The 18,698-nt window shown below is 37.9% G+C and overlaps 1 protein-coding gene across 1 annotated transcript in view; it reads right to left on the bottom strand.

Annotated features, from left to right (window-relative positions):
- Positions 1 to 18,698, bottom strand: part of ERN1 (endoplasmic reticulum to nucleus signaling 1) — a 133,618-nt gene that overhangs the window by 37,168 nt on the left and 77,752 nt on the right. The window contains exons 6-9 of the mRNA XM_031965879.1: positions 12,878 to 13,000; positions 8,056 to 8,157; positions 5,920 to 6,181; positions 4,118 to 4,196 (exon numbers count right to left, since the gene is read on the bottom strand). Coding sequence (XP_031821739.1) covers positions 4,118 to 4,196; positions 5,920 to 6,181; positions 8,056 to 8,157; positions 12,878 to 13,000 — 566 coding nt within the window. The remainder of the gene's footprint in view (positions 1 to 4,117; positions 4,197 to 5,919; positions 6,182 to 8,055; positions 8,158 to 12,877; positions 13,001 to 18,698) is intronic.

Below are 18,698 nucleotides of genomic sequence, written 5' to 3'. Positions count from 1 at the left end.
CTTCTTGCAGCCCATTTTATAGAAAAGGAAACTGAGGTAAATGGATTAAGTGACTTGCCCAGGGTTATGCAGCTAAGTGTCTAAGACTGGATTTGAACTCAGGGAAATGAGTCTGGCTTCAGGCCCAGTGCATTACATAAAACACATGTGAAAGCAAGTACTCTATCAACATACACTGACATAACTTAAACACTAAGGTTAAGAGCTCCAGGACTCAGGATGAAAAAAACTCTTCCTTCAGTAGGGTAGATTATTTGCACAAGAACAAGCCTGTCAACTGAGATAATATTTATGAAGTGCTTAGCATAATGAATGGCATGTAGTAGGTGCTTAATAAATGCTTGCTTTCCCCAGCTCTTCTTCCCCCCACTCTTTTTTTTTTTTTTTTTTTAAATTATAGTAACTTTTTATTGACAGAACCCATGCCAGGGTAATTTTTTTTTACAACATTATCCCTTGCACTCACTTCTGTTCCGATTTTTCCCTCCCACCCTCCATTCTCCCCTAGATGGCAAGTAGTCCTATATATGTTGATATGTCCTAGTATATCCTAGATACAATGTATGTGTGCAATCCAAACAGTTTTCTTGTTGCATCAGGGAGAATTGGATTCAGAAGGTAGAAATAACCTGGAAGAAAAACAAAATGCAAACAGTTTACATTCATTTCCAGTGTTTTTTTCTTTTGGGTTAGCTGCTTCTGTCCATCATTGATCAATTGAAACTGAATTAGGTCTCTTTGTTAAAGAAATCCACTTCCATCAGATTACATCTTCATACAGTATCATTGTTGACGTATATAATGATCTCTTGGTTCTGCTCATTTCACTTAGCATCAGTTCGTGTAATTCTCTCCAAGCTTCTCTGTATTCATCTTGCTGATCGTTTCTTACAGAACAATAATATTCCATAACATTCATATACCACAATTTACCCAACCATTCTCCAATTGATGGGCATCCGCTCAGTTTCCAGCTTCTAGACACTACAAACAGGGCTACCACAAACATTTTGGCACATACTGGTCCCTTTCCCTTCTTTAGTATCTCCTTGGGGTATAAGCCCAGTAAAAATACTGCTGGATCAAAGGGTATGTACAGTTTGATAACTTTTTGGGCATAATTCCAGATTGCTCTCCAGAATGGTTGGATTCGTTCACAGCTCCACCAACAATGTATCAGTGTCCCAGTTTTCCCACATCCCCTCCAACCCTCATCATTATTTTTTCCTGTCATCTTAGCCAATCTGACAGGTGTGTAGTGGTATCTCAGAGTTGTCTTAATTTGCATTTCTCTGATTAACAATGATTTGGAACACTCTTTCATATGAGTGGTAATGATTTCAATTTCATCATCTGAAAATTGTCTGTTCATATCCTTTGACCATTTATCAAATGGAGAATGGCTTGGTTTCTTATAAATTAGAGTCAGCTCTCTATATATTTTGGAAATGAGGCTTTTATCAGAACCTTTAACTGTGAAGATGTTTTCCCCGTTTGTTGCTTCCCTTCTAATCTTGTTTATATTAGTTTTGTTTGTACAGAAGCTTTTTAATTTGATGTAATCAAAATTTTCTATTTTGTGATCAATAATGGTCTCTAGTCTGCCTTTAGTCACAAATTTCTTCCTCTTCCACAAGTCTGAGAGATAAACTATCCTATGTTCCTCCAATTTGTTTATAATCTCGTTCTTTATGTCTAAATCATGGACCCATTTTGATCTTATCTTGGTATACAGTGTTAAGTCTGGGTCCATGCCTAATTTTAGCCATACTAATTTCCAGTTATCCCAGCAGTTTTTGTCAAATAATGAATTCTTATCCCAAAAGTGAGGATCTTTGGGTTTGTCAAACACTAAATTGCTATAGTTGACTATTCTGTCTTGTGAACCTAACCTGTTCCACTGATCAACTAATCTATTTCTTAGCAAATACCAAATGGTTTTGGTGACTGCTGCTTTATAATATAGTTTTAGATCAGGTACAGCTAGGCCAATCTTCATTTGATTTTTTTTTTCATTAATTCTTTGAGATTCTTGACCTTTTATTATTCCATATGAATTTTGTTGTTATTTTTTCTAGATCATTAAAATATTTTCTTGGAAGTCTGATTGGTATAGCACTAAATAAATAGATTAGTTTAGGGAGTATTGTCATCTTTATTATGTTTGCTCAACCTATCCAGGAGCACTTGATATTTTTCCAATTGTTTAAGTCTGACTTTATTTGTGTGGAAAGTTTTTTGTAATTTAGCTCATATAGTTCCTGACTTTCCTTTGGTAGATAGGTTCCCAAATATTTTATGCTGTCGTCAGTTATTCTGAATGGAATTTCTCTTTGTATCTCTTGTTGTTGGATTTTGTTGGTGATGTATAAAAATGCTGAGGATTTATGGCGATTTATTTTATAACCTGCAACTTTGCTAAAGTTATGGATTATGTCTAATAGCTTTTTTGTAGAATCTCTAGGGTTCTCTAAGTATACCATCATATCATCTGCAAAGAGTGATAGTTTGGTTTCCTCACTGCCTATTCTGATTCCTTTAATCTCTTTCTTGACTCTTATTGCCAAGGCTAGTGTTTCTAATACAATATTGAATAATAATGGTGACAGTGGGCAACCTTGCTTCACTCCAGATCTTACTGGGAAAGATTCCAGTTTTTCCCTATTGCATATGATGCTTACTGATGGCTCCCCCCACTCTTCACCCATGCAGAGACAAGTAGGTCAGCCTAAATGTCAAACCTCTTGGGAGAAAAAAAATTCGGAGGTGGTGTCATATACACTGGCAATTAGCAAGTATATTTAATAGAGTAGTAGACTTATAGTCAGGAAGACCTGAGTTCAAATCTTGCCTCAGCAACATACTAGCTGTATGACCCTGGGCCAGCCGCTTAACTTGGCTTCAGTTTCTACATCTATAAAATGAGGGTGGGGAGTAAGTAGAATTTGGATTTGGAGACTTTCACAATCCCTTCTGGCTCTAAATCTATAATCCCATCCCTGCAGAAATGGTAATGGCAGACTTTATATCATGCTCTAATGTGATTTTGCATACTTTATTTCATTTGTTTCAGGTGTGCATCCTAGGTAAATCACATTGAACTTTTCCAATGTTCCACATCTTGCTAGTGAAAGTGGCAATTCATAAGGGACAGCTAGGTGGCTCGGTGGTTAGAACACCAGTTCTGGAGGCAGGAGAACATGAGTCCAAAAGAGACCTCAGATACTTACTAGCTAAGTAATAATTATGACAATTAGATATCACTAAACTAAATGCGTTGAACTCCAACCTAGTCGGTGATTTGGGGGCTCTGGTTAGTTGAGAATTGTCAGTCACTGATTATTAATCTTCAAAGAATTATAGTCCAATGAAACAGACGAGGCTAAAGCTACGCTGGATACATTTAATCTTTCACTGGCCACACACTACCCTAGTGGGATGACGCCCAATTTCTGTCCTTGCTCCTGCCTTGCTTCTGGGCTTTGTTTCTTCATCCAGGAAAAAAAAAAAAAAGGTAGGCGATGTTCTAAAGATAGAATTCATGCTTCTTCCTGGAGGTAGGGCAGATAATCTCTGAGATCAGTGGGTCTCTTTTCAATCTTCCTTCAAGCTTGGACATGATTCTCTTCTATTTAAAAGGCACATCAGTATCTTGTATTGACCCAGAGCGCCGCTGTTAGAAAATGACATATGCTGTGCAATGCTAATGATAAAGTAAAAGAATTGGGGCTGAACATATGACATACCCTGAGTTCATATCTTGCCTAAGATGCTTCCTAGCTGCGTGGTCTTGGGCAAGGCACTTAACGGCATGCCTCAGTTTCTTTCTCTGTAAAAGAAGCTGGAAAAGGAAATGGCAAAATGTTCTAGTATCTCTGCCAAGAAAACCCCAAGTAGGGTCACAACACTGCTGAAGCTGACTGAAGAATAAACCTCTAGGGCTGTTGTAAGGATCAAGTGAGATAATTGTTTACATTAACCACACTATGTAAATGTTGGCCATAATTATGATGCCTTTGAGTAGCTGCTATACTTTGAGCCTGGTGAGATAGGAAGACCCAGTCTCAAAAAGAAAAAAAAAAGAGTCAGTTTTGCATTAGATGCTGGATTCACTCACCACAATGGCGACTCCTTCATGGACCATGGATGGGGAGGCGTACAGGCTGGTGGAATATCTCCCAACATAGAGGGTGGGCCTAGGAGAAAAGAAAGGCAGAGGATAGAACATAGGAATACAAGGCAGATCTAAGTCACAGGCGTCACATGCGTGACCTCCAGGCTCCCGGAAGCCCGTGACATTTGAAATGGGGCCTGACCCAGATTAAAATTTATAGTTCCTATTCCATTATTGTGTTGATGTGCTAGTGAAAAAGGTAGCTAGGTGGCGCCATGGTGCACAGAGTGTCAGGCTTTTAGTCAGGGAGACTCACCTTCCCGTGTCCAATGGACTCAGACAAGTCCCTGTAAGACCCTGGACAAGTCACTTCACCCTATTTACCTCAGTTTCCTCATCTGTAAAATGAGCTGGAGAAGGAAATGGCAAACCATTCCGTATCTTTGCCAAGAAAACCCTAAAAGGGGTCAGGCAATAATGCTAATTTCAAAAAAGAATGGGGCAGCTGGGTGGCGCAGTAGGTAGAGCACCAGCCCTGAAGTCAGGAAGACCCGAGTTCAAATATGACCTCAGTCACTTACCACATCCTAGCTGTGTGACCCTGGGCAAGCCACTTAACCCCAATTGTCTTTCACACACACACACACACACACACACGCGCACATAAACATATATACTTGCCTTTAAATATGTATAAATGTGGTTGATGCACACACCTGCAAAAGCACACATTCATGTTGCACACCTACACATGCATGTGTACATGCATATAGGCATGTGCATATAATATATGCATGTGTATTGCATGTGCATATGTATATGCTCGTTTATTATGTATGTATATAGATATACACAAGCATGTGTATTGCTCATGTACATAGATGTATAAGTGCATGTCTATTGCAATGCATGTAGATATATATATGTGTGCACATATAGATATATACATGCATTGTGTTACAATACAAATATATAAATGCATGTATATTATATGTGCATATATAAACATGCATGTGTATTGTAAATGCATATAGATACATGTATACATGTGTATATGCACATACACATACATAAATACATGCACTGTTTTGTGCATGCATACTGGTCATGCATGATATAAGCATGCATGTGTGTAATACATATGTTCATACATGTATATACACACATACAGCTATGTGCAGTGTGCCTGTATATATACATGTATATGTATATGTGCGAGTGCATGGATATGCATAAACATGTGGTTTCATAAATCAATTCATAGCCCTCAGGAATCCTTTTGTATTTTGAGTTTTCTATTTGAGTTTTGACACAAGCAATTTAAATGATTCATTTGTCAGGTAAAAAAATGAAAGCTTTTATTTGTTGGGAGAAAAATGTATAGAAAAAATGTAATTTCCTCCAAAACACAAAGCACAAACACAATCAGTTTGATATTTATTACACTTTCTTAATTTTGGGGGGGAAGCAATCAAGTCGAAGTGCCTTGCCCAGGATCACACAGCTAGTGAGTTTCTGAGGTTGGATTTAAACTCAGATCTTCCTAACTCCAAAGCCAATACTCTATCCACCGAGCCACCTAGCTGCCTTAAATGGTAGATATTACTTTTAATAATAAATACAGTACAAATCTAATGGGATATAAGTTAACAAAACATTATAAAGTATTTTATATAGCACTTGATTAAGTGCTAAGGTAAATGCTAGCTATTATTATCATGATCATGATCATGATCATGATCATCTTCTTCATCATCATCATCATTTCCCAGCAGAGGAAATCTGAACCTAAACCCCACACTCACGTCAATTTGCTCTTGGTCTCGGTCTCCTTTGGGAAGGGGTATTTCCACTTGGTGATACGCCCCACCTCTCCAGACATGAAGGTCAGATAGCGCAGCGTCTCCACCCCAACGTTGGTGTGCATCACCTTCTGCAGGCCTTCCCGATGCCAGATGTAGAAGGCCACCACCGGCGAGGCGTAATTCTGAATCCACAGGACATCTCCAGATTCACTGTCCACGGTCACCACCAGCCCGTCCCCATTGGACACAAAGTGGGACATCTCTGAAGCAGGTGGAGACACACACAAGCCGTGTGACCCTAGGCAAGTCTTTCAACAACTCTCAACCTCAATTTCCTCAAATAAAAAATAAAACTAGCAATAGCACAGGTGTATTGTAAAGATCAAAGAAGATAATATATACAAAGCCCTTAGCACTTAGTGCCTGGCAAAGAGTAGGAGATTTATAAATGCTTATTTCCTTCCTACTGCCTCTGTGACTTTAAGTAAGCTGCTTAATTTTTCTGATTATCAGTTTTTTTCTCTCCATAATGGAAAAATTGGACTACTTGGTCAATAAGATCCCTTCTTTTCTAATCTATGAGGTACCATATTATAAAGTTTAAAAAAAAATTTTTTAATCCACTCTAATGTGGACATTTTCCTATCTCTCCAGAAAATTGCTGATTGGCATGAGCCCCATCAAGTCCATAAAATTTGGAAAGCTGCCTGGTTCTCAAGAAAAATACATGAAATAAATAAAATTTGAGAAATGTTGCAAATATGGAACCGATGAGGTTCATTCTCAAAAGCCAATTTTTCAGGCTAAATTCTTAATTGTTTTATTCAACAAGTAAAGGTAGATGTCAAGGAAGTAGACAACAGGGATGGGGATGTCTGATTGATCTTTGATTTTTGCAAGCAATCTTTTAAAATTTTGCAAGCAAACTGAAAGGCATATAGGACCCATGGTAAAACATTCTGCCTGCAAATAGTCCAGAAGGATTAGCATTTAAACAAGTAGACATCCCAGGAAGGGTGAAGGGAGACAAGTCTTTCTTGTGCCAAAAAACAGAAACTTTAGGCCTTATCCAAGTTATAAGCTAAGAAAACAATAGTGATTCTCATTTCTGATTCAACTTAGAAATATAAGCACTATTCTGCATAACAACCCTAAATCACTACCTCCACCTTCATCTTTTTCCCCCCCATAAAATTGCGTGGCACTTTTTTTTAATCAAAATACTTACAAGGTGGGTAGGGGGCACAAGACAATCGGGTTAATTGACTTGCCCAGAGTCACACATCTAGTAATTGTCAAGTGCCTTGAGTTCACATTTGAATTCAGGTCTTCCTAACCAGTGTTCTGTCCATTGCACTACCTACCAATCCCTGAAAGCATCATCTTTTAAAATTAAGTGACAATGTAGCTCCCAGGGATCCTTATGTATGATTCAATGGCCACAATTTTTATTAGTTTGGCACTACTTCACTACACAAGATTTGGGCAAGAAAGGGGTTGTGGAGGAAATCCCATTTTTCTGTATTTGGAAGCTATCTTTCCTTCCTGGATCAAAAAATAAAACTCAATACCCTAAGTTCTACTTCTATCTCTACCCCATACTGCTTGGACTGCAGCTGTCATTCTCAGCTCTCCCTCCCCAATCCCAGCCCAAACCAGAGTATTGGAAAGCTAGACTCTGATAAGCAAGTTCTCATCTTATCCCTCTCAGGCCATGTCTCAGCCAACTACACACCTTGATCTCCCCCCTGGAAAACTAAGCTTGCTCATAACTAAGCCTCCAAGTCATTTCCCAGTCATTTTCTTACCCCAATACAGCCAGCCACCCCCACCCCAGTCCCAGATTCCAGGTTCCCTTTATGTGTTGTCTTTCTTTATCCTCCACATCCCCTACACCTACTAGAAAGAAAGTTCTTGAGGGCAGGGATTGTATTGTTTGCTAGTACGTATATGTATACTGCCTATCATATTAATGCCTAGCACATCATAAGCAACTAATAAATTAATTTTATTTCTCTCCTTCCCTCCCTCTCCCTCCTTCCTCCTTCTCCTTCTTTTGTCCTCTTCTCTCTCTCTCTCTCTCTCTCTCTCTCTCTCCTCCCCTTTCTTTCTCTCATAGGACCCTCCAACCCTTACTGTACTCCATGTCTTCTTCTGGTACATTAGCCGCATAATCAAAATAGGTAGCATTCCACCGAAGCTCTCGGTTCTTCGTATCATACATGGTGATGGTGTACTCTGGGGAAATAAATATTCATCAGAACTGGAAGAACAATAAGCAAAATGGCTACAATACTATAAATGAAAACAGTACAAAGAGGCATAAGAATCCAATAACCAAACTTGGTTGTAGAAGACCAAATGATGAACCATGCTCCCCTCCTTAAACTTACTGTCAGCACAATTACTTTGTCACAACTACTGGCTTATTTAACTATTCTTCCTAGTTAGAAGTTCAGGGATCGGGAGAAGGGAAGGAATGATTACCAAGTGTCACTGCCATATTTGAAATAAAATATATAAATAAAACTTTTTAAATAAAAGAGACAGTCATAAGTCTTATCCTACATTTAGAAAGCATCTCAGAAGAACTGTGATTCTTTTAATGTGAATATTCTTTTAATCATCAAAGATCAAAACCCTTCCCTCCATATACCTTAGTCAGTATACTGAGATATGCCCAACTTTCTAGTGATATATGAATCTATCAGAACTTAGCTAGGGTTAGTCCTCAAATCACAATTGAATATTCTAGTAGGTCTATACTTTCCAGCTTAATAAGGCCTAGTAAGATTTATACTCTACCAGCATGACCTTAGAGAGCCCAGTTACTTCCATCCCACATGAAAGCATTGGAGAAGAATTTAGTTGCTTTTATCACTCCCAACAATATTTTTTAAAATAATGTGCAATTTATATTTATTGATAGAAACAAATCAGTTAGTGTTATTACAATTATTGTGATAATTAGATCATGTTATGCCCAAGAAAAATATGATGAGCTCTAAGATCCATGTGGTGTTCATCTATCTCAATGGTTTTAGGGAATGTAAATTGAATAAAAAGTTATAAATACAATTACAATTGCTCTGAGCTTCCAGTTAGGAAAATTCCTAACATTTCAGCTCTTTAATTTATATTTCTAATTATCTCCAGCCATGACCTATTTGTGGTTGAGGCAATATTCAGGTTTCCAGAAATGTTTGGGAATAAAAAAAAATATGATAATATAGTTTCATCAATTATACAGGCATTGAAAAGGGAAGTTGGATAAAGAGAGGACCTTTTTATTAGAAGTTTGCATAGTTGTGGAATAAATGAGTACAACTGGTGGAGTCAATCTGAGTCTTGTGCTCTGAAGTACCAGAAGAGTTAATGGCCCCCCTTTCAAAATCTTCTCTGCTACAATTCAGTATTATCTTTCCTTTCTCCTTTGGATAGCTATCCCTTCTTCTTCTTCTTCTTCTTCTCCTTTTTCTTAATAATATTTTATTTTGTGACCAGCAGGATGAATACAGAGAGGCTTGGAGAGACATGAACTGATGCTAAGTGAAATGAGCAGAACCAGGAGATCATTATACACTTCAACAATAATGGACGTGGCTCTCTTCAACAATGAGAGGATCCAAATCAGTTCCTATTGATCAGAAATGAACAGAACCAGCTACACCCAGAGAAAGAACACTGGGAAATGAGTGTGGACAACAACATAACAATTCCATTCTTTCTGTTATTGTTTGTTTGCATTTTTGTTTTTTCTTCTCAGATTATTTTTACCTTCTTTCTAATTTCTTGTACAGCAAGATAACTGTATAAATATGTATACATATATTGTATTTAACATATACTTTAACATATTTAACATGTATGAGACTACCTGCCATCTAGGGGAGAAGATGGGGAGAAGGAAGGGAAAAGTTGAACCAGAAGTTTTTGCAAGGGTCAATGTTGAAAAATTACTCATGCATATGTTTTGTATATAAAAAGCTATTATAATAAAATAATAGATAATAATATTTTAATTTTGTAAAAGACTGCTGATTCTTCTGCTGAGCTTCTAAATTGTCTTTAGCTGGAAAATGTTCTATTCTGTCTTTTTGCAAGTCCTGACATTCTAAAATTTGGTTAGAGTTAGTATTTAAAGGAATTTGTAGCAGCTTGGGGGAGAAGTTGGGCAGGTTCCTACCTTTACTCCACCATTTTGACTCCAACTCCCTCAAGGATTAATGATAATGATCTATGTGATTCTTCTTCCTTCCTCCTCTTTTTATACTCTGAATAGTTGAGAAAGGGAGCTGTGTATCAGTGAGCTCTTACTCAGCTCTCAGGGCCAACTGTGAACTCAATTAAATCCCTCCTGGCCCATAATCATTTTTGGAGGAACCCTGAAGCAGGAATAGACAAGTTCCTAGAAATGATTCCTAGCTGGATTAGCTATGGAGATATACATCCTTTCCAGACCTTCCAAATCTTTTTTTTTTCTTTTTTCTTTTTTTCTTTAATAGCCTTTTATTCACAGGATATATGCATGGGTAACTTTACAGCATTAACAATTGCCAAACCTCTTGTTCCAATTTTTCACCTCTTACCCCCCCCACCCCCTCCCCTAGATGGCAGGATGACCAGTAGATGTTAAATATATTAAAATATAAATTAGATACACAATAAGCATACATGACCAAAACGTTATTTTGCTGTACAAAAAGAATCAGACTCTGAAATATTGTACAATTAGCTTGTGAAGGAAATCAAAAATGCAGGTGGGCATAAATATAGGGATTGGGAATTCAATGTAATGGTTTTTAGTCATCTCCCAGAGTTCTTTTTCTGGGTATAGCTAGTTCAGTTCATTACTGCTCCATTAGAAATGATTTGGTTGATCTCATTGCTGAGGATGGCCTGGTCCATCAGAACTGGTCATCATATAGTATTGTTGTTGAAGTATATAATGATCTCCTGATCCTGCTCATTTCACTCAGCATCAGTTCGTGTAAGTCTCTCCAGGCCTTTCTGAAATTATCCTGTTGGTCATTTCTTACAGAACAGTAATATTCCATAATATTCATATATCACAATTTATTCAGTCATTCTCCAACTGACAGACCTTCCAAATCTTTATCTGATTATATAGTACCTCCTTTTTTTATTATTAAAGATTTTTATTTTCAAAACATATGCATGGATAATTTTTCAACATTGACCCTTGCATAGCCTTGTGTTCCAAATTTTCCTCTCCTTCCCCCCACTTTCTCCCCTAGATGGCAAACAATCCAATATATGTTATGCATATTAAAATAGATGTTAAATCAAATACATGTAAACATATTTATACAATTATCTTGCTGTACAAGAAAAATGAGATCAAAAAGGAAAGAAAATGAATAAAAAACCAACAAAAATAGTGAGAATGTTATGCTGTGATCCTTCCATTTCCCACAGTCCTCTCTCTGGATGTAGATGGCTCTCTTCATCACAAGATCATTGAAACTGGCCTCAATCATTTCATTGTTGGAAAAAGTTACATCCATCAGAATCAATCATTATATGATACTGTTGTTGCTGTGTGTAATGATCTCCTGGTTCTGCTCATTTCACTTAGCATCAGTTCATGTAAGTCTTTCCAGGCCTCTTTGAAATCATCCTGCTGATCATTTCTTACACAACAATATATTCCATAACATTCATATACCATAACTTATTTAGCCATTCCCAAACTGATGGGCAATGGAAACTTTCATTCTCCAATTGATAAATGGACAAAGGGTATGAATAATTTTCTGATGAAGAAATTAAAACCATTTCTAGTCATATGAAAAGTTGTTCAAAATCACTATTGATCAGAGAAATGCAAATTAAGACAATTCTGAGATACCATTATACACTTGTCAGATTGGCTAAGATGACAGGAAAAGATAATGATGAATGTTAGAGAGAATGTGGGAAGACTTGGGACACTGATACATTATTGGTGGAACTGTGAACAGAGCCAAACATTCTGGAGAGCAATTTGGAACTGTGCTCAAAAAGTTATCAAACTGTGCATACCCTTTGACCCAGCAGTGTTCCTACTGGGCTTATATCCCAAAGAGATCTTAAAGAAAGGAAAGGGATCCACATGTGCAAAAATGTTTGTGGCAGCTCTTTCTGTAGTAGCACCTCTTTTTAAATACAAGCTCCACAGGGCCTGACCAAGACACTCAAACTATGGATTCAATTGATTCTGAATGAGATACACAGATCCTGTTCATACTCAGTTCTAATGGACTGATTAAATCAAGGAGTATTCTTATATAACAAAATGGGGTGGGATAATCAATGGAACCCCACTCTTACAATCTCATTTCACAGTTCTATCTATGGACAAAGATGTATATCTCCATGACAAATCCAGCTAGGAATCATTTCTAGGAACTTGCTTATTTCTACTCCAGGGTTCCTCCAAAAATGATTACGGGCCAGGAGAGACTTAATTGAGTTCAGAGTTGCCCCTGGGAGCTTAGGAAGAGCTCACTGATTGATATACAGCTCCCTTTCTCAACTATTGAGAGTACAAGAAACTCTACTCCCAAGAGTCAAGGCACTGCCCCAACAGGTTTACCTAGAGAAATGTAGAGGAAGGATGGAGAATGGGAATAAGAATATAAATAGCTCTCCACAGAGAAAATAACAAAAGCCATGACTTAAGATCAACTTTTTTAGGGAAAAGGATGGGGTTGTAAGTGTGATTTTTATCAGTATGTGATAAGGATGGAAGTGCAGGGATGCAGACCATCAGCTTCCCTGGAATTTAAAGTCACTGAGAGTGGTGCAGGATACTGAGAAGTTAAATGACTTTCACATATAGTACCTCAATCCAGATCTTTTCAGACTTCAAGCCTGGCCATCTTTCCTCTACATTCCACAACTGACTCTCAAGCTCAATTATTGGCAAAGCAGCATTATTTATTATTGTTATTACCTGTGCGTCCAAGATACAGAAGAGAGGTGGATGGACAGAGGCTTTCTGCAAATGCTGAAGACAAAGTCTGCTGCTTCTCTCCAGTCATAAGGTCAACAACGTACCAAATGTCCTGCTTCTTACCTGAAAAGACACAAAGCCTTCTTAATTTATTTATTTTTTATTTTATTTTTTTATTTAATAGCCTTTTATTTACAGGATATATGCATGGGTAACTTTACAGCATTAACAAATGCCAAACCTCTTGTTCCAATTTTTCACCTCTTACCCCCCTACCCCCTCCCCCAGATGACAGGATGACCAGTAGATGTTAAATACATTAAAATATAAATTAGATACACAATAAGTATACATGACCAAAACATTATTTTGCTGTACAAAAAGAATCAGACTCTGAAATATTGTACAATTAGCTTGTGAAGGAAATCAAAAATGCAGGTGTGCATAAATATAGGGATTGGGAATTCAATGTAATGGTTTTTAGTCATCTCCCAGAGTTCTTTTTCTGGGCATAGCTGGTTCAGTTCATTACTGCTCCATTGGAAATGATTTGGTTCATCTTGTTGCTGAGGATGGCCTGGTCCATCAGAACTGGTCATCATATAGTATTGTTGTTGAAGTATATAATGATCTCCTGGTCCTGCTCATTTCACTCAGCATCAGTTCGTGTAAGTCTCTCCAGGCCTTTCTGAAATCATCCTGTTGGTCATTTCTTACAGAACAGCAATATTCCATAATATTCCTATACCACAATTTATTCAGCCATTCTCCAACTGATGGACATCCATTCAGTTTCCAGTTTTTAGCCACTACAAAAAGGGCTGCCACAAACATTCGTGCACATACAGGTCCCTTTCCCTTCTTTATAATCTCTTTGGGATATAATCCCAGTAGTAACACTGCTGGATCAAAGGGTATGCACAGTTTGCAACTTTTTGAGCATAGTTCCAAACTACTCTCCAAGCCTTCTTAATTTAAAAAGTGATTCACTAGATAGCATAGTGGATAGAGCACTGGCCCTTGAGTAAGGATTCTCTGACCTCAGACACTTAACACTTAGTAGGCAAATCACTTAGCTCTAATTGCCTTGTAAAGAATAAATTTAAAAAATAAAAGTGATCAGAGATAGTGACCTGCAGTCCAAAGAAATTACCACCCTGCACCCTGGTCGTACATCCCCCCAGTCAGAGGACCCAAGTCCCAAGTCTGTGCTGCTGAAGCCTAGAACTAGATTCTGTATCCTCTGAGGGGAGAATTGATTAACTTTGTATCTCCCTCCAGGCCCAGCATAACCACTGTATACAGCAGAGTGCTCAAAAAGTGCTGAAATAAATGGAGTGGTTAGTGCAGCTGAGTATAAGAGAGCACAGAAGATGGCCCTTTACAGACCGAGACGAATTTTCTTTCAGGGCTTCAGACTACACCCTGACCTCAATCATCTAATTTACTGATGTGAATAGAATATTATTTGTCAAGGCCATTGTCACATAGATTGTGCAAGCTTTTCCCTTAGATATTACTCCATGGAGACTGTACTAGCGTTTCCTTAAAAGATAATAGAATCTTGGACATTTAATTGTCCCAGAGGACTCAGACTTGAACCACTGATGTAATTTCCTGGTGGTCTCCACACAGAAGCCAATGAACAAGACGCTGGGAGCTTTTCCACAGACATTATCAAGTCATCACTGGCTCATACAGAAGTAAAAAAGCTGTCCCCAACTGAATCGCTAATAGCAGTAATAACAGACAGCATTTACATAGTGCCTTAAGGTTTTCAAAGAACTTTACAATTAACTGCCCCATTTTATCCTCACAACACATGTGGGAATCAGGTGCTATTATTATTCCCAGTTTACAGATGAGGACACTGAGGCAAGCAGGGATTAAGTGAGGCTCCAGGTCACATAGCTGTGGCTGGACCTGAAATCAGGCTTTTCTGATTTTGGATTCAGCATTTCCCCCACCTAGCTGCCTCTAATAAATGCTGTATCCTTGCTGAATACCCTTTCCCAGATATGGCTAAGTTAACTTCCTTTGGTTAATTAGTAGATGGTCCAAGGGTATCTCTTTTTCAGTCGTTTTTCAGTTGTGCCCAATTCTTCATGACCCCATTTGGGGTTTTCTTGGCAAAGACAATGAAGTGGTTTGCCATTTCCTACTCCAGCTTATTTTACAAATGGGAAAACTGAGGTAAACAGGGCAAAATGATTTCACACAGCTAGTAAGTTTTTGATGCTGGATTTGATTGGAAAATGAGTCTTGCTGATTCCAAATCTGGGTCCTGAACCCAGACCACTGGGCTAGCCTGAGTCGAGCTTCACCTACACAGCACGGTATCTGTGATTGGATAAGCATGACTCATCACCATTCCTAGAAAAAACATCTTAGTTAAATAAATTAAATAAATTTATTCTGTAGAAAAGACTGCATAGATGCCCAATCCTTACTCCAGAGGATTAATTAAGTAGAAATTTCTCTCAGTAGAAAAGTGGAAGAACTCAGACTTGGAATGGCCTATGTTTTCAACAACTGACCAATGTGTTAGCTTATTTTTCTTATGCCATAAGGGAGGAGTCTGTGGGTAGAGAAGAAAAAGTTTGGCAAATTTAACAAAAGCATCACTAAAAATTAAATTTAAAAGAGGAAATTAAAATTTAAAAGAGGAAAAACTCTTTGGATACTTGTTACACATCTTAATCTTTCTGTTTATTTGCCTGATTCCCTCATCACAGAGCAAAGCAGAACCTGTGTCACTTGCTTCCTGTGTAATTTAGCCAGTGTGTTGGTTATTTTATGAGGTTCCTGGAATTAGAACACCCAGATACACTGGGAGGATTTATAAGTGCATGAATCATTTGACCTGTTAAAAAACATAGCTGGCTTTCATAAACATTCTGTACTTTTTGTTTAGTAGTTTTAGTGCTGTCCTTCATAACCCCATCTGGGGTTTTCTTGGCAAAGATACTGGAGTAGTTTGCCATTTCCTTCTCTGGCTCATTTTACAGATGAGGACACTGAGGTAAACAAGGTGAAGTAAATTGCTCGAGATCACACATCTTGTGTCGGAGGTCAGATTTGAACTCACGTCTTACCGACTTCCTGCTCTATCCACTGTGCCCCATCCTATTTTTATTATGTTAATAATAAGCTTGACATCTGTCCATAGATCACATTTCTCTTTCTTGGCATTAAAACCTGAAGAGAGACAAAAAAGGAGGAGGGAGAAGGAAGACAAAAAAAGAAGGAAGAGGAAGAAGAAGAAGAGCAGGAGAAGGAAAAGGAGGAGAAAGAGGAATAGGAGAAAAAAGAGAGAGGAGAAAGAAGAAAAAAGAGGAGGAAAAGAAGAGGAGAAAGGAGAGAAGAGAAGGAGGAGAAAGGTGAGAGGAGAAAGAAGAGAAAGGAGAGAGAGGAAGAGAAGATAGAAGAAGAGAAAGGAAGAGGAGAAGGAGGTGGAGAAGAACAAGAAGAACAAGAACAAGAGGTAGGAAAACAACAACAATAAGGAGAATCTGCCAAATGACAGGAATTGTGGACTCTTTATACCTGATATCATTGTGATAGATCTAAAATGTTTCTGGTTTCCTAGACCTAGATTTTTTCTGACATGAGATTTCTTCTTTAGAAATACCCCATTTTCTGACTGGTATGCCTGGTGGCAATATTGCATATTGCTGCAGAGGATAGAGTTCAAATTGGGCCCAGAATTCAAACTGAACCTCAGACACTTACTAGCTATGTGACCTTGGGCAAGTCACTTAACCCTATTTGTCTCAGTTTCTTTAAAGGTAAGTTGGAGAAGGAAATGGCAGACCATTTCAGTATCTCTGCCAAGAAAACACCAAAAAGGGTCACAGAGAGTCAAACGCCCTGAAAAAGACTGAACAACAAAATGTCCCTCTTCTAGGGGGACAGTCCAGGTGTCCCATACCAAAGATTGGAAAAGGGTCAAGAATCTGACATGACTTAGGAGCCAGGGAAGGTAGAACTTCTCCCTTGGATCATCAGTCACCTTCCTTCTCCTGTCAGATCCGAAGGTCACTGCACCCAAGGCTGGGATCCTGTGTATCAACTCCTCCAGGCTTTTACACTTGCTCTATCCCAGTGCCTCAGATGCTTTCTCCTCACCTCTCTCTACCCTTCAGTTCCTCTGGCTTCTTTCAAGACTCAGCTCAACAGGCTGATTTCAGAAAAGTCTAGAGAGACTCACATGAACTGATGCTGAGTGAAGCATACAGGAGAACACTGTACACAGTAACAACATTAGGTGATGGTCAACTATGATGGAGTTGGCTCTTCTCAACAATGAGATGGTCCATATATTATATCTAGGATATACTGTAACATATTTAACATATATAGGACTGCTTGCCATCTGAGGGAGAGGATGGAGGGAGAGAGGGGAAAAATCAGAACAGAAGTGAGTGCAAGGGATAATGTTGTAAAAATTCACCCTGGCATGGACTCTGTCAATAAAAAGTTATTATAATAAAAACAAAAACAAACCAAAAAAAAAAAAACCACAAAAAAACCAATGAGGTAGTCTAAGATAATTCCAATAGCCTTGGAATGGAAAATGCCATATGCATTCAGTACAAGAACTATGGAGACTGAATGTGGATCAAAACATAGTATTTTCACCTTTTTTGTTTGTTTGTTTTTTCTTTCTCATGTTTTTTTCCCCCTTTTAGTCTGATTTTTCTTACACAATATGACAAGTATGGAAATATGTTTAAAAGAATTGAACATATTTAGCTTCTATCAGATTACCTTGCTGTATTGAGAAGGGGGAGGGAGAACACAAAGTCTTACAAATATGAATGTTGAAAACTATCTTTACATGTATTTGGAACAAAAAAGTATTATTATTATTTTTTAATTTTATTTTTTTATTATAATAACTTTTTATTGACAGAACCCATGCCTGGGTAATTTTTTACAACATTATCCCTTGCACTCACTTCTGTTCCGATTTTTCCCCTCTCCCTCCACCCCCTCTCCTAGATGGCAAGCAGAACTATATATGTTGAATATGTCGCAGTATATCCTAGATACAATATATCTGTGCAGAACCAAACAGTTCTCTTGTTGCACAGGGAGAATTGGATTCAGAAGGTAAAAATAACCTGGGAAGAAAAACAAAAATGCAAACAGTTTACATTCATTTCCCAGTGTTCTTTCTTTGGGTGTAGCTGCACAAGAAAGTATTATTGAAAAAAATTTTAAAAAGAAATCACAACAATTTATAGTCATATGAAAAAATACTATAAATCATTATTGATTAGAGAAATGTCATATGACTCTGGGCAAGTTAACTATTTGACTCCAATTGCCTCAAAAAAACCCACTCAAAAACAAAAGAAAAAAACCTCTGATCTCAGACCCAATCAGTCAGACCCCACCTAACTCTGCTGATTCTGAGCATCACTGAGATAGAAGGGCTGGTGACATGGAATCATTATCTCCATTTCATCTTGACCATGGAAATCAGATATTAATTTCAACAGAAAAAAATTTCAATTATAAAAAAAACACACCTCAAATTTCACCTTCTGTAGAAGGCCTGGTTTTCCACTCCCCCATCTCCAGTTTTTAGTGCCATCCCCTCTGAATTTCCTTTCCACCTACTATTTATAATTGATTATTTACATCTTGTTTCTCCTGTTGGAGTGTGAGTTCTTTAAAGGCAGGGAATGCTCTGTACTTTCGTTGTATCTCCCATTTAGGACAATATCTAGCTCCTAGTAAATGTTTAATTAATGTTTATTGAACTACTGATGGTATTGTATCCCTCCAGAGATGTGTCTGCATCTTTGTCTTT

This window comes from Sarcophilus harrisii, chromosome 4 (assembly GCF_902635505.1).
Source record: "Sarcophilus harrisii chromosome 4, mSarHar1.11, whole genome shotgun sequence".
NCBI classification, from domain to species: Eukaryota; Metazoa; Chordata; class Mammalia; order Dasyuromorphia; family Dasyuridae; genus Sarcophilus; species Sarcophilus harrisii.
This window is presented reverse-complemented; position numbering and strand designations above follow the sequence as displayed.